Below are 17,008 nucleotides of genomic sequence, written 5' to 3' on the forward strand. Positions count from 1 at the left end.
ATGTGGTTTGCACCAAACTGTGGAATTGGTCCTGCTTTGAGCAGGGGGTTGGACTAGATGACCTCCTGAGGTCCCTTCCAACCCTGATATTCTATTCTATGATTCTATGATTCATCAAGATTCCAAACCATCATTAATGGTCCACACTTTACATAATTACAATAAGCCCTCAGAGTTATATTTTATATTTCTAGTTTTAGATACAAGAGTGGTACATTTATACAAATCGGATGATCACACTCAGTAGATTATAAGCTTTGTAATGATACCTTACAAGAGACCTTTTGCTTGAAGCATATCCCAATTACGTTATATTCACTTTTTACCATATTTTTCTAAAACTATCCCAGTTACATTATAGTCACTTATTATCATGTTTTTATAAAATCATATAGACTGCACAACGTCACAGGTATTTGCTCTCATTTGGGATGCCACACATAAGTAATACTGCGTGAGGGAGGAAAAAGGGCTGCACATTGCCAGGATATACCATCCAGCCAAGGTCAAGGAGAAGAATTTGATGATGTTGGCCCATGAAGCAAATAAATGCTGTAAAAGCTAGATTTAAACTCAAGTAGTAAAAAAGAGACGTACATATAAGAAATTCCACATGCATTAAGTTCACAAATGAATTGACTGGGGGTTAAATACTTCCAGGGCATTTCCAATTTTATTCTGTTCACCTCCTTTTTCTGAGCATACAGATGAGTTTATTCTATTTTATCCTTCTTGCCTCCTGTGTCTGACTGACAAAGTGACCTTATAATATATATTTTATTACAGTTCTCAATACCCTAAACTAAGGCAACAGCAGCTCAAAACTAATAATCTGAACGGTCACTGAACATTCTCAGGCATAGATATATTAGAAGCTAAATGCTATCTTATTTTTAATATTAACAATGAAGTTTTCTATTTACTCATTTGACAGTGTGTACAGGTCTGTCTCATCTTACGCTGGGGTTACGTTCCGCAGTCAGCGCCTAAAGCGAAAATCGCGTATAGTCAAAATTGAATGTAATGGAATCGCCCACACTACAGAAACAGTATTTAAATTTAAAGGACACCAAGTATTTAAATTGTTATTTTTCTCTTTTTGTTGTTTTTGTTTTTTGTTTTTGCCGACCGCGTAAAGCTGAAATCGCGCATGTTAAATGCGCCTAAGATGAGATAGACCTGTATGTGTGTTTGGGAATACATAATTGTTTAAATGGCTTAATAACAAAACGTTAGTAATTTTCACTATATCACCAGAAGTAATTTTATTTATTAGTACCATTAATAAGGCAGTATGCATTTTATTTTCCATGCACAATATTCTTCCAATCACTACTCTCCCCTGCATGTTTTATCTAACATTACAGCAATAAAGAAAAAAACCACTGAATATTGTACATTAGAAGTCCACATCACATTATGTGGCCAACAATATGTGGCACAACAGTTCTATGCCAAGTCTGTTTTCAAAAAGAAATGGCTTAATCAAGCAAAAAGACTAAGCAGTTTTGCTTGTGGAATGTAACACACAACTCCTTTTCGTGCCAGAGATCTCAATCGTGTATTGGGGAAAATCTCCTCCTCAACTGATAAGAACAGAAATTGCCAACTATGCAACTATGGTGATTATTCATATTGCCTTCTTGATCTGGCATATTGGGTTCAGGAAATTAATTGAGATAAAAAAACATATTTCAGCTAGGAAAAAAAAAGAATCAAAAGTCCCCAATTGCTCATCTGACCTTATCTGGATATGGTATTTTGTTATTTTGTATATTAACATTTTGTGCTTGTGTGTAAATCTGAGCTGCTATAATTTTTTTTATTTCAAAACCAAAAATAGTGTTATATCTTTCAATATTACAAAATGTATATTCCAAGCCTAATAAGTTCAAAATCTTCTCTCAGATGCCCTGAGGAAGGCCTAATCTACATGCCATATTGCCTATGAATGTATGATATCCTTGACATGCACCAGGTGAAATATCATGCTGATCTGTTTTAATAATATATGAAGATAAAACCTGAGTAATGACTCTGCATATCGTAATGAAAAATTAAACAGAACATGATTACTTCCAGTATAGGTTAGGATACAAACATTATGGATAAATTACACTGAATCCTTGTCAGTTATATCACAAGTCCTATGTTGAAAGCTTTTATTTTTAATGTAAAGCATTGTCTGTTACGGAAACATTTTGCCAAGATTCCTTCAAAGCAAATGCATTCAACAGAAATTTCAGTTCACAATAATAAAAAAGTATGTTATTTAGAAGGATTAGTGCTGAGTACATTATAGAAGTCAGAACTGCTTCATAAATACATAGCCGTCTTTACAGTTGCTCGTGATCTATATCATGGAGACATTATTGGCGACAAATAGTTTGGAATGTATAGCAAATGGCAAGAGATTCTGAACAAACTATCTCTGTCTCTCAACTATGTCATGGACATCCATCATTGTATTAATAAAGGAAGTAAAACTAGCTACAGTCATATAAATGCTAATATTTGACTACACAGATTTTTACAATATTGTTATGAGCTGGGTGAAATCTCGTTATGGGATGTTAAACTGTGAACTCTCCAGTAAAGAGACTGCATAGTGTATGTGTTAATACAGCACTGTGTATATAATTATAGCAAGAGAGAGGAGAAAAAAAATCATAGTTTCTTTATTTTTCTATTATTATTTGCACTTTGGTACCATGCAAAGGCCCCAAGGTTTTGAGTGCCTGACCAATTATTTAAAATTTAAAAACCAAATACATCTGCTGATCACAACTATGTCTATGGAATGCAGCGAGACAGGGGGTCTTTCAGGTAGTCTGATCCCAAGACATTTGGGTGTAATGATTTTGAGAATTATTATTGGAAAATGACTTTAGCCAAACTTATAGCATGAATTGATTACATTCCTGTGTTTTCTTGTTCATCAAATTTTAAATTTCCAGATCCCAGACATTTAAGAAACTTGACATGTACCTGTTCAAGTTTGGTTGTGTCAGTCACTGTGACATTGTCAGATGCGGTATCTTGAGACTGCTGCTTACATAAGCCTTTTGTTGCATCTTTGAACATGGTGTCTTTCTCCAGCAAACTGTCTTGTTTGGCAATCGGCAAAGCCAGGGGATTGCTACAGAAAGAATCAATAAAGCAATTAGTCTCCTTTTGAAGATGCCTGACAAACAGAAGATTGCCAAAACTGAGAGGTATGAATGTGGAACTAAAATATAATTCATGTCTGAGACAGTTGTTCCTGATCCAAAAAGAAACATAAATTGGATGAGAACTGCAGACTCTTCACTGGTCTATGCCAAAGATACAGTGGTCTTGGCAAAGCACTTTGATTTAAAATTCACTTTTATGCAAGTCTGCTTCAGAAGAAAGCTAAGCAACCCAAATAGAATATGCATGAGGTTGTATTTGATAGTGCTAGGTTGGCAAATCAATAAGCAATCTGAAAGCTGAATTTAAATGTATGATTAACTTCCACAATAGTATTTTGAAAAATAATACATTTAAAAACAATTTGATACACAGATACTGTCATTGCATTAAATAAAATAAAAATGTATAGTTTTTGATAAGCAAATAAGCTATATTTAATTTGTATTAAAATCTATATACACTGTTCCAGAATTAGTAATATAATAATATTTAAGGTGAAAGAAAGAAAATATCTGATACCTACAATGACTGCCAACATACAAACACTCCTCTGTATGAGCTGAAGCTCTATTCCTAACTCCGGCGCTTGGAGTCCCCCCCGGCCATATTTCCACTCCAGAGCACACCGCACTACTAAAAAAACCAATGCCGGACATGCAAGCTCTTACAAGATTTCAGATACGTCATGCACCCAGGACACTAAACACCAGCAGAAGCCTTGGAATACAGGTAAGTTTGAAAAGTAAGATCCAGCAGAGGAGTTACTGAACCCAGTTTCCCCTGTTTCCTGGATATGTCTCCTTTGACCAACCACAGTGAAGGTGGAGGTAACGCGGAGGAAAGGAGGACTACATGGAGAATAAAGTCCTGGCCCATTGAAGTCAATGGGAGTTTTGCCATTAACTGTAGCAGGGACAGGATTTCACCTGGAGACTGTGTCCTGGCTACCCAAGAAGAATGGAAGGAGGGTTTACTCCCAACCCTAATAGTGGCCCCAATTCTTATTCAGGACTGCACTTAAGCACCTGCTTAACTTTAGACAGGCGCTTAAGTGCAGTCTTGAATAGGGGTGCACTTAAGCATATGCTGATAGCCTTCCTCAATCAGGACCATTTTTAGCAGTAATGTGATATTAAAATGTTAGTAAATAAAAGTGCCTTGTTTATAGTAAGAAATAACTTCAGTGCTCACTGACAGAAATGACACATTACATTTTATTCCAAGACAGCTCTAATTCAAGGTATAATCTTGTTAAGTATTTTCAAGAGACCATATTTTGAAGGAGCTTTTATTTTTCAGAAAGCAATGCTCCTAGTGCTGATTGTCTCACACTTTTTTTTAGGGAATGGTGTGATTATTAATATCAAATCCTAATTTAAAAATATGATTACATTTTATGCCAACTTCCCTTTTAATGCAACTTTTCCTGTTGCTCACAGCTTTCTGGAAGTCCTTTCGGGTTGGGATTTTTAATACTTAGTCTCAGCACAAAAGCTAAACTTTTAATGGAAAGTTTGAGCCTCATGACTGCAGGCATTTTCAAACTAATTTTCTGGTATTTATTACGAAAAAACAAACAAAACAAAACAAAAACCCTTGGTTTAATAATATGAATGTTTTCCCAAATTTACAAGTGCTCCCAATATATTCTGATTAGAAATTGTGCTCAAATACGGTGCGGTGATCATCATTAAAATCTTCACGTTTGCTATTTGCAAAGTATACATATTAATGCGGTATTCCCTTTGTAAGTGTTCACAGCTACAGGATCTTTCTGCTGTAACATTCCTCTTTCCCCATCCCATCCCAACTCTACCGTTTGTAGCACACCCAACCATCCCCAGACACAGCATGTGCACGTGTAGCCTCATGTTTAAAATTAAAGTGTAAGCTCTTTAAGGCAGAGAGATGAAAAGAAACTGATTTAGGGGTTGCAGAAAGAAGCCGGCTATAGCAGACACTTTCAGGCAGCAAAGTGCAAAACTTCCATCCACTCCTTTCGTGATGAAGTAGGTATATTTTCAGTTTAAAAAGAAAATACCACAATACATTGTGGAGGGTTCATTGCAGTACATTTTTAACGTTAATGACATACTTTGATAATTCAGTACGAATGAGTAGTAAATAAACCGCAGGCTAGGTTCTTAAACAAAAGCTGTGTAAACTATATTGATTTATGCCTGCATGCCACACAAACTATTTGTATTTAAGAGATTTTAAAAAAGCCTCTAGATAATAAAAGTGCTGGAATATAATTTGTATTTCAACAAGAAGGTGACATGAATTCCAACCAAGGAAAGACAGAATAACATATTGCACAAACAAATCTCTTTGATTTAGGTTCAGAAAGATACTAAGAACATTAAAAGAGATAGGCAACTTAGCTAGAAATATGATCTTTCCACCAAACAGTGACTTTTAATAAAATACTTCTATAAAAATTAATTGCAGGTTAGCCACAAGGTGAAATTCTATGTTTAAAACAGTGCAATTGAAAATCCAATTATAGCACAGTAGAAAGAAGATCTTATGTTAATACAGGTGTGTGGTTAAGCATGAGCAATCATCTCCAGAATGTTGTGCTCTGCTACCAGATAATTAACCACAAAGGGAGTTATGTGGCTTGAGGCAGAAGTGAAGATGCATACTGGACACAAAGGTCAGTTATCAAGGGTAATCTACTTGAACTAGGTTGGGCTACTGTTATTGGCACACATTACTGGAAAAATCCCAGTGTGCTATACAAACAATAGTCACCTTAATTTTTAACTACATGAGCCATCTGTGTATTAGATTAATTTGTTGATTTTGTGCTGCAAAATATCACCTGAGTTATCAATTTCTAGCATTTTTACACTGAAAAGATTGTATGCAGAGGGATGTTTTGGAAGCTGACATTCAAAGATATAATAGTAGTTTTACAGTGAGTATCTAAGTTAGCATAGCTGTTAACTAGGTAGAAAGTTGTCCGGGTAGAAAACTTTCTTTAAATACAGATATAAATGCAGAAACAGACTCTTATATCTTATAATCTCTGTTGGAGAGTACTTCTCGCCTGTACAATTTACATCATCCTCATTGCCTGATCAAATTTTGGTTCTTCCACATTGTTGCAAAATCAAGTAGAATTTGTAAACTCCACAATCCCAATTAATTTAGTTTAAAGAGTTTAAAAGTCTTCACCAGCAAAGCTTTCAAGTCTTAATTTCCATTTTTTTCTTTTTTTAAACACCAGAGAAATTAAAATACAAACTGTCATATAAATGTAATGTTTGAGTGTTTAAATTACAAATTTAAATGCTCCACCAGGAAATAATTTAAAAAAATAACCTTCTCATTGCAATGTTGACTCAGGCAAATTACAACTGTTGTATTTTGTATTCCTGTGTTAATTTAAAAATGTATTCATTACTGTGCTTAATATTTATGCTCTAAAATATATTCCAGAAAACATACAGTATGTGCAATGTGACTAAAGTAACATTGCTCTAAGAACCATTTCCTGACTTCAGAATATTTATCCATCATCTAGTCAGTGTGAGTGTTAGGCTTCGTCTACACTAGAAAAGTTATACCAGTGTAACTACATTAGTTAGGGGGTATGGGTTTTTACCAATACAGTTATACTGGTGTAAGTCCTGATATGGATACAGTTATATCAGTATAGAGGTGCCTTATGCTGGTAAAGCTTATTTCATTTCCTGAACCAGAATAAGCCATACCAATTTACACACTTTTAAACTGGTATAATTGCATCCACACTGGGGAAGGGAGGTTTGCTGCTTTAACTATACCATTACAGGACACAAGCCTTTAGATGATTCATCCTGTGCAGTAACTGGATCTTCGAGATGTGAGTCTCTACTTCAGGTGCATGTGTGTCCTACACACCTCTGATTGGGGATTTTCATTAGCAGTGCCCATTCAGCCCATACGTATGCCCTAGACATCCTTGTGTCCCACACTGAGGTTATATAGGCAAACCACCTCAGTTCCTTCTCCACGACCAAGGAAAATACAAAACAGAGGGGAAGAAGGGAGGGTTGTGGAGCACCCATAGGGACACATCTCAAAGAACCACAGTTACTGTACCGAGTGAGTAACCTCTTTGTCTTCTCCTGAGCAGTACCTCCGAAAGGAGAAGGGAACTTCAGAATCGAGTACATAACTGAGGTAAGAACTGAATTACCAACTGCTGCATCCCATTTAGAGTCACTGATTAGGGCATAGTGCCTGGAAAAGGGACGTACCAAGGACCATGTAGCGACTCTGCAGATCTCAGATACTGGGACATTTTGAAGTAACAGCCATAGGTGCAGACTGCAACCTCATAGAATGAGCTGACATACCAGGAGGAGGTGGAATGATGGCAGCACCTTAACAAGTAATAATACATCCAGTGATCCATTTCCACAGTCTCAGGGCAGAAATAGTAGATCCTTTAGATCTGCCTGCAAACAAAACTGTGTAGAGGAGATTTTTCTGAATGATTTAGCCCAGGATCAGCAACCGTTGGCACGTGGCTCGCCAGGGTAAGCCCCCTGGCGGGCCGGGCCAGTTTGTTTACCTGCCGCATCTCCAGGTTCGGCCAATCGCAGCTCCCACTGGCCGCGGTTCACTGCACCAGGCCAATGGGGGTGGAGGGAAGCTGCAGCCAGCACATCCCTCGGCCCACACCACTTCCCGCAGCCCCCATTGGCCTGGAGCTGCGAACCGCGGCCAGTCGGAGCTGAGATCAGCCAAACCCGTGGATGTGGCAGGTAAACAAACCGGCCCGGCCCACAAGGGGGCTTACCCTGGCGTGCCACCTGCCAAAGGTTGCCAATCCCTGATCTAGAGTGTCAAAATCAGCCTCGAAAACCGACTAATATGGTTCTGGAAAGAAAACTGGTAAATAAATAATCTGATTCAGATGAAACTCAGAGAATACTTTAGGAAGAAATCTGGGGCATAAAGAATCCTTGTCCTTGCAGAAATGAGGGTCTGGCATTAAGACCTCAATATCATCCACTAAAAAGGCCATCTTCATAGACAAGTTCAATAATGAACAAGTTGCCATTGGTTCAAAGAGAGGTTTCATGAATTTTTATGAACTAAACGGAGTTCCCAAACTGGAGTGGGGACTTTAACCTGTTTCCCAGACCTTTCATGAATGTTACAGTTGCAGGATGAGCAAACAGTGAGAACCCATAAATTGTGGGATGAAAAGCTGTTAAAGCAATTAAATGAATCTTGAGGTAACTAATTCACACCATCATTTTCTTTAAATGCAGCAGAACCAGTGGAAGTGGGGCACATTCATCAACAACTTTCTGGAGATGACACCAGTGACTAAATATTCTCCATTTCTGAAGGCAAATATTTCTGGTAGACTCTTTCCTACCACTAACAGTTAGTAATATTTTCTGTACTCTGCAGAACAGGCTGACTCTAACCCAACAAACCATTGAGGAGCCACGTCTTGAAGTGGAGAGTTCTCAGATTAGGATTCAACAGTTGACTGGTGCCCTGTAAGAGGGGTTGAGGAATGACTGGAGGATTTATCACTGGACAGAGAGCTAGGTGAAGTAGGTAAGGAAACCATGTCTGCCTTGACCATGTCAGGGCTATTAGGATAACTCTGGCTTTGTCCTGTCTGATCTTGTTCACCACCTGGAGAATAAGAGGTGTAGGAGGAAATGCTTCTCTACCCAAGGGAGGAGGAATGCATCCCTCCAATGATCTGTGGCCTAAGCCTCCAACTGAACAGAACAGGTGGCATTCTTTGTTTGTAGCAGTGGTGAAGAGGTCCACTTCTGGGAACCCCCAATATGCTGACAAGAAACTGGGAGTCCAACTCCCATTTATAGTCTTGCTGAGACCATCTGCTGTGATGTTTTGCCTGCCAGAGAGATTATTTGCCAAAATTCTTACGCAATGCCTTAACCACCAGTTCAATAACTGTATTTCTTTGGTGTGGGCAGAGAGCAGGTCAGACCCTTTCCTGCTGGTTGATGTAAAACATGCAGGACACATTGTTGTCATGATTTCGATAGACTTGTCTCTGATGAGAGGCATAAAATGAAGGCAAGAATTTCTGGCTGTCCTGAGCGCCAATGGGTTGATGGGGGGGAGGGGGTTCTTGGGGCAATCATATGCCCTGTACCATATGGGCCGTATGCACCCTATCCCAACAGAGATACATCTCTAGCTACAGTTACTATTGGCACCAGTTGGAGGAAGGGAACTCCTGCACCTACATTGTAATCATTCTTCCACCAGTCTAAGGAGTGTTTCACCTGTTGGGGAACTGACATCCGTTTGTCTAAGCCTGTAGTCTACAAACTTTTTCAATATCACCCCTCCCTTACCCGGTCTGTACCCCTCCCCTCTCCTCCCCCCCGCCTCTGAAAGCTGGGGTGGGCGTGGGGGAATGAATGGGACAGGAGGGGGGAGGGGGAATCATGCTCTGAGGGTGGGGGTGAATGGGGCAGGGCGGGGGAGAGTGAGCTGTGCTGGGGCAGGACGGGGGAGCCACTGGTATCTTTCTTGCTGGAGCTGTCCCTGAGTGCTCCTCCAGGCTCCAGCTACTGCTCTTCCCACTCCCACTCCCACCCCCGGTGGCGGAGGCCGGTTACGGCAGGTAACCGGACTTTTAATGTCTGATCAGCAGTGCTGATCAGGCACTGCCAGGTTGCCTTTCCAACCAGACTTTCCAGTTGAAAACCAGGCACCTGGCAACCCTAAGTCTGGGCTTGGGGCCACAGCTGGGAACTGCGGCCAGGAGGCTGCGGCTGGGCCACAGTGGAACTGGGAGCAGAGTGGGGCTGGCTGGCACTCCCTCTCTGCCCTCCGGACGGAGGGGTTTCCCATCAGTGAAGGGTCCCCCCCTTCCTGAGAGACAGTAATTAGATCAATGGAAGAATTCTTCTGTCAACCTAGTGCTGTCTACACAGGGACTTATGTAGGCTTAACTATGTCTTTCAGGGGTGTGGATTTTTCACATCCTTGACCGACACAGTTAAACCAACCTAATTTTCTAGTGTAGACCATGCTGTAATGAGAGCTCATGAGAAGGGTAACTGAAGAGGAAATGGGGAAGGGTGATGAGAAGGAGGGAGGAAGGAAAAGTGGATGGTGTAGAGCCCATTGTTATTGCTTGCAGCACCACTTCCGCCAACATGATACATTCCCAAACTTGTTGGAAATGGGAGAGACAGTTGCCAAACAGGGGGAGATGGGCAAGTAATTGCAGCTAACTGTCTAGAGAAAGGGGAAGATTCAAACTGTCGACCATCTTGTCAAAACTGATGTTTTTAAGAAGAAGCCTGCAGTGTCAGATGGATTAAAGCAGTGGCTCTCAACCTTTCCAGACTACTGTATCCCTTTCAAGAGTCTGATTTGTCTTGAGTTACCCCAAGTTTCACCTCACTTAAAAACGTACAAAATCAGACCTAAAAATACAAGTGTCACAGCCATACTACTAGTGAAAAATTGCTTACTTTATCATTTTCACCATATAATTATAAAATAAATCAATTGGAATATAAATGTTGTACTTACATTTTAGGATATAACATATAGAGTAGTATAAACAAATCATTGTCTGTATGAAATTTTAGTTTGTACTGACTTTGCTAGTGCTTTTTATGTAGCCTGTTGTAAAACTAGGCTAATAGATAAAATGGAAGACCACTGAGTACCCTCGGGGGAACTTATACGCCTGGTTGAGTACCACTGGGTTAAAGGATCGCTTTCTCTGGAACCTCTGCCTCTTTCTTGGAGGTTCCAAAGGCCTATTAAACCCAGAGAAGTGCAGTGGGCAGCATCTTTGGGCCATTTGCTATCTATTGAATTTCCTTTTGTTCCCAGGGGTGTAGATGCCCAACGAATGCAATGTGGCTCCAGAGTCTTGTAGTGTGTGGAGCAATTCATTGGTATTCTCCACGAACAACTTCAATCCATTGAATGGGAGATCCTATTCTATTCTGGACTTCTCTGGGGAAACCATACACATGGAATCAGGATGCCCTATCCATCACCACTGCTGTGGAGATAGAACAAGCCGCAATAGCTTTTAAGGACATTAGTAACTGTCCCTCAGCAATAATAGCCTGGAACTATTCCCTTTGGTCTGGAGGAATGTGTTGAATAAAACACTGTTTGCTCTTTCAGCTATGGGATCTCTCTTCCCCCTGAATACCAGAGGAACCCTTAGCCTCCACTGTACCATGCTTTAAATGGAATCTTCCAAAGCTATTGACCTGTTTGGACAGCGAGGTCTTTTCAAGGTAGACTCCTTAAGAGGGGAGGTAGAGCTCCCCTCTTGGAACCTTTAGAGGAGGCCTCTGAAGCATTCCCTTTCTGGGAGCATGCTGAACTGAGATAAAAGTGGCAGGGACTGATGTAAAGGCTCTCTTGATCTGACTCCAAAGCAGCTCCATTGTTAACCATCACAACTTGCTTTCCCAGTTCTGTCCTGCCCTGGACTTGAGTGATAACCAGAAATTACATTTCTGTGGGATGCGTGACTCTGCTAAACAATGAACGTGCTTAGAGTGTCCATCACTGACTGGGATGGCCTCGCAGCATGTGAGGCAGGGTTTAAAACCCACTGAACTGGGTGTATCCCTCTCAGGGAAAGAGGGCTCCCCTGAGGGAGTAAATAACAAACAATCCTCCAAATAAAAGTCAACTAATTAATTAACTAACTGACACAATGAAACTAATTTAAACTAAACTAAGGCAAACTGAAGTCACCAAAGGCAAAGAAGCCAAGGCACACTTGATAAGGACACCCTAAGTTGTGTCTCAGTCTGAGGTGGTTGAGAAGGATCTGAGAGTGGTTCACCTGCATGGCCCTATATAGCCTTGGTGTGGGACGTGAGGATGTCTAGGGTACATGTGCAGGACAAATGTGCACTGCTAATGAAAATCTCTGATCAAAGGCACATGAGGCATACACACACCAGAAGTGCAGCATCAATAATGACACTATTTGGATTTCTTCTTAAGAGAACTTCATGCCTAAGATGTTTATATTTTTAGTAAAATGATACCAAGTATTATAATGCTATATTTTGCCTTTTAGCAAAAACAAGCAAGGATAAATATTTATTATATAAAAGTCTGACACAATGTGAAATCATCTTTTTTATTGAGTTATCCTCCACCATTCTCTTGCATGTTTATTCATGAGTGATAATGCTTTATCAGAACAGTGAGAAAAACTCAGATCAGATGGTAACACAAACAGTAAAGGTATATCACAAACACATTTTGTAAATCCTGAACTACTTGAGGTTGCTGGTACAATCTGAATATGTGGAGAGGGAAAGAGCACATACATATAATCATTATTGGCATTTCTTGTAAGTTAACTTCCTAATCTATCTCTTGTAAATCAGATATGTTAAAACTACTCAATGGAAGAACAAGAAAAGAAACATATTCTAGTATAGGAATTATTGCTTCACAATCCCAGGAATTTAGCTAGCTGAGCCAAATGATTGCTCATCAAAATCATGTCTGCTTGGTAACCTACCATCATACAAACACACTGACAACAAAACTTTTCTCTTTAATTGACGAGTACATATTGACCATCAATTCATCTGTTCATGCTGTTCTGGACAAAATCAATGCGGTAACTGAAACCCAAATTGGACAAATTAAATTCGGTTGCTAGAGCAGGGACAATTGACAATAGGTTTCTAACATTGACTCCTTTTTTAATATTGTTCAAAATATGACTTTAACAGCTCTATTCAAGTACACAATCTTCACCTGTTACAATGGAAGAACTATCTATATGTTACAGTATTGTTTCAGTTTACTCTTACAGGCAGCTCACCTGAATCATACCAGAACTACATATCAGAACAGTAAAACTTGATAGGGTACAGAACTGAACATACAACAAAAGTAGGAAGGGAAAGATAAAGTTCACCCACCATTTGCTGTGGCCATGGTCTTGATTAAAAGAACAATTGTCAGATTATTATTACTTGTATTGTGGCAGCACTGAGGATATATCTACACAACAAAGAAAAACACGTTTGGCTTGAGCCAGCCAACTCAGGCTCAAAGGACTGTGGGGCTGTTTCATTGCTATGTAGACTTCTTGGCTCCAGGTGGAGACTGAGCTCTGAGACTCTCCCATCCCTCCAGATCCCAGAGCCCCGCGGCCTGAGCCTCATGAGACTGAATCAGCTGGCGTGGGCCAGCCATGGATTTTTCTTTGCTGTGTAGACATGCCCTGAGAGGCCTCAGTCATAGATCAGGGGCCCCCACAGTACTAGGTGCTATACAAACAGATTCTCTCCAGAGCCAAGATCTGCTCAGCATGCAAGAATGGAGGGGAGCGGATACGAGAGCCAGTTACAACTCCCTGATTATGATGGCACATACATGCAGGTCTTGGACTTAGCATAGGTTAGGGCAATGGTGGGCAACCTGCAGACCGGTTCACCATTCCTGGCCAATGGGAGCCACGGGAAGTGGTGTGGGACACAGGGATTCCTGTGACGGTCAATGTCAGCAAACTGTCTCGCGGCCCACCAGCAGATTACCCTGACAGGCTGCGTGTGGTCCGCGGGCAACAGGTTGCCCACCACTGGGTTAGGGCAATCTGGGATCTTCTGTAATTTATGCCATCTGACAATGGTCTCTTAAGGGACTGCACAGGAGGATGTGGGGAAAGGACTGTGCTGTGCTCTAGGTATGCCAAGGCCAAGTGAGTCATGGTCCAGATATGCTGATTCTGTGCCTGCTGAGAGACATCCCACAGCAGGGGAATTCTCAGTTAGCCAGTTCCAGGGGCTTTCCTGCCTCTTTATGCTGCAGTAGAGAATTTGACAGAATTTGTATTTGAAATGCCTGTTCTAACCATGTAAGCTTCTACAACACCAACCAAACTATGGTAACTGGGAACTTATAAGCATCTTATAAGCATCAACCAAGCTATCTGGTCATTGAATGTCGTGAGAGAACATAGGACAAACAAAAGTGCCGCTTCTGGGGTTTGCTTCATTATATTTTTGTTTAGATAAATGTAATTATCCTCATGGCTCCTGCTACTGTGACTTGTCTTTTGTCAAAAGATGGATTTTGCACTGAAGGAAACAATCTAGTGCAGTTTTCAGAGTGGTAGCCGTGTTAGTCTGTATCAGCAAAAAGAACCAGGAGTACTTGTGGCACCTTAGAAACTAACAAATTTATTTGAGCATAAGCTTTCATGGGCTAAACCCCACTTCATCAGATGCATGCAGTGGAAAATATAGTAGGAAGTTATATATACACAGAGGACATGAAAAAATGGGTGTTGCTATACTAACTATAACAAGAGTAATCAGTTAATGTGGGCTATTATTAGGAGAAAAAAAATGTTTGTAGTGATAATCAGGATGGCCCATTTCCAACAGTTGACAAGAAGGTGAGTAACAGTAGGGGGAGAAATTAGCATGGGGAAATAGATTTTACTTTGTGTAATGACCCATCCACTCCCAGTCTTTATTCAAGCCAAATTTAATGGTGTCAAGTTTGCAAATTAATTCCAATTCTATAGTTTCTCGTTGGAGTCTGTGTTTGAAGTTTTTTTTTGTTGGAGTATTGCGACTTTGAGGTCTGTAATCGAATGACCAGGGAGGTTGAAGTGTTCTCTGACTGGTTTTTGAATGTTATAATTCTTGACGTCTGATTTGTGTCCATTTATTCTTTTGCATAGAGACTGTCTGGTTTGGCCAATGTACATGGCAGAGGGGCAGTGTTTCTTAACAACCAGCCCGTAGACTGGTGCCAGTCCCAGAGATTTCCCTGACACAGTTTAGAAAGGCTGCAAACCAGTCCTTGGCATCATAAAGTTTGAGAAACACTTGTTTAGAGCACTGTCTAAACTCTTCTGGTTGGGTATTACTCAGCCTAGGTCACAATACCAAAAAGGACCAGCCTCCTGTGAATTATTACTAGATCTGTCCAGAGTGAGCCTCTGAGGGCAAGCATAGATCAATAGAAAGGGGGAAAGAGAATGTAAAGTCAGGCAGTTTCATCTTCCACAGATGGTTCATCTTCAGAATCAGTTTTTTTAAATTTTTCAATGAATTTTTACAGGTATTTCTGGATGAAGGTCACATTCCACATGCGTCTGACAAAGTGGGTATTCACCCACGAAAGCTTATGCTCCAATACATCTGTTAGTCTATAAGGTGCCACAGGACTCTTTGTTGCTTTTTACAGATCCAGACTAACCCGGCTACCCCTCTGATACTATTCCACAATAGCTATTTTAATTATCATTGTATACATGGTAACCATTGGGAATTTCTCAGTGAGTCACTCTCTTCCTCTACATTTTAGGAAGCAAGGGATGAGGAGAGCAGATCACACAGCCTCTGTGCTGTGTCCCAACCACATCCTTCAAATGTTGATAGCTCTGGAAAGCAGAGTGCAATCTGTGACACAAAGTTCCAGAATACAGGAAATCTGAAATTAATGCATAATCTAATGATCAAGCACAACAAAAAAGCTGTTAGGAGAATAAAGAATGGGAGGCTGGTCAAGGGGCAGGAAGAGTCCAGGTCAATGTGCTACAGCTAAACTTCAGCTTCTAATTAGCCTGTTTTTAAAAGTGCACACGGCCAGTTCATATGCATGCACCTAGGTAGAGGAGGTGACTTCAGAACTTAGCAATATACCTTCTTGTGCGTGCACAGAATGACAATGTTTAACTTTTTTCCTAAGGCATCCCTTCCCTCCAATTTAGCATATTGTGCACTCCATGCTAAAGATTGTAACGATTTCCACATTTTTGAACGTGTCAAGTTTTAAAATTCAGCTATTGTTCAGTTTCAGAAAATCAAAAATATTATTGGTTGGAGATCCTTTGGTAACCATAGGAGTCGTTTGGAAAACCAACTAGCAAACAACATGCTTTTTTAAATAAAGAGGTAGGTTTAAAGGTAAGGTTGCCCTCAGGTAACTCCATTTTGCTGTTTTTGATAACGGCACATCACATAAAACTGCAGGATACAGGTTGAAAATTGTTTGATAAAAATGATTGGTACGTGTATAACTTTCACTTTAGTTCTGTGTTTATTGAGGATGACAAAAGGAAAAATAATCACTGTTACAATAATGGTGTTATTAATGTTTTCACTGAAAACAAAAAAGGCTATCTTAAATTCAAGGGTTTGTAATGCAAAACCAATGTTTGACACTTTGAAGTTGAGCTACTTTATTATTTGAAGATTGTTATGATTACTTACACATTGAGGACTATGCAAGTTTTATGTAAGATGATTTGCTTATTCAAACTATCTTCGCCATGAGTATTAGATTGGATTAATGTTCATTCCAAAAAACCAAGACTGTCCAGCATCCAGCTACACTAGTGACTACTACAGACACATTCCTAAACTGGAATAAGCACTCCAGATCTACCATGTACTAAATATAGAATCTTTCCTAAATGTGACTGTGTAACATGTAACCTTGAAGAGTTAACCATTTCCTGGCTATTGTTTGTTCCTTCCTGATTCTTATATAGTCCGTAAACTCTTTATAGAAAGTAAATTGTAACCGCTACTAAACATCAGTGACAATATATACATAAACCTTTATTTATTTTATTATTTTTTGTATAAATGTTTTAGTTGTTTTATGAAGAAAAAATAAAAAGCTTATACGAACACAGAGACAAAAGAGTCCTGTTAGCAACCAGAAATAATCTTACACTTTTCTTTATAAATGATCTGCATCTTTTAAAAAATCCATACATTACAATGTCTGGAAATTAGCAATACTAAGGGATCGAGCCTGTTGCTCACTAATGTATAAACCCCCTCTCACCCACCCAGTT

At 39.8% G+C, this 17,008-nt stretch overlaps 1 protein-coding gene across 4 annotated transcripts in view; it reads right to left on the bottom strand.

Annotated features, from left to right (window-relative positions):
- MYO16 (myosin XVI) overlaps positions 1-17,008 on the bottom strand; it is a 568,549-nt gene that overhangs the window by 277,220 nt on the left and 274,321 nt on the right. For all 4 annotated transcript variants that reach the window (XM_005304985.5, XM_065581026.1, XM_042844168.2 and 1 more), the window contains exon 10: positions 2,989-3,139. In XM_005304985.5, the coding sequence (XP_005305042.2) occupies positions 2,989-3,139 (151 nt within the window). The remainder of the gene's footprint in view (positions 1-2,988; positions 3,140-17,008) is intronic.

Source organism: Chrysemys picta, chromosome 1, assembly GCF_011386835.1.
Source record: "Chrysemys picta bellii isolate R12L10 chromosome 1, ASM1138683v2, whole genome shotgun sequence".
Taxonomy (NCBI): domain Eukaryota; kingdom Metazoa; phylum Chordata; order Testudines; family Emydidae; genus Chrysemys; species Chrysemys picta.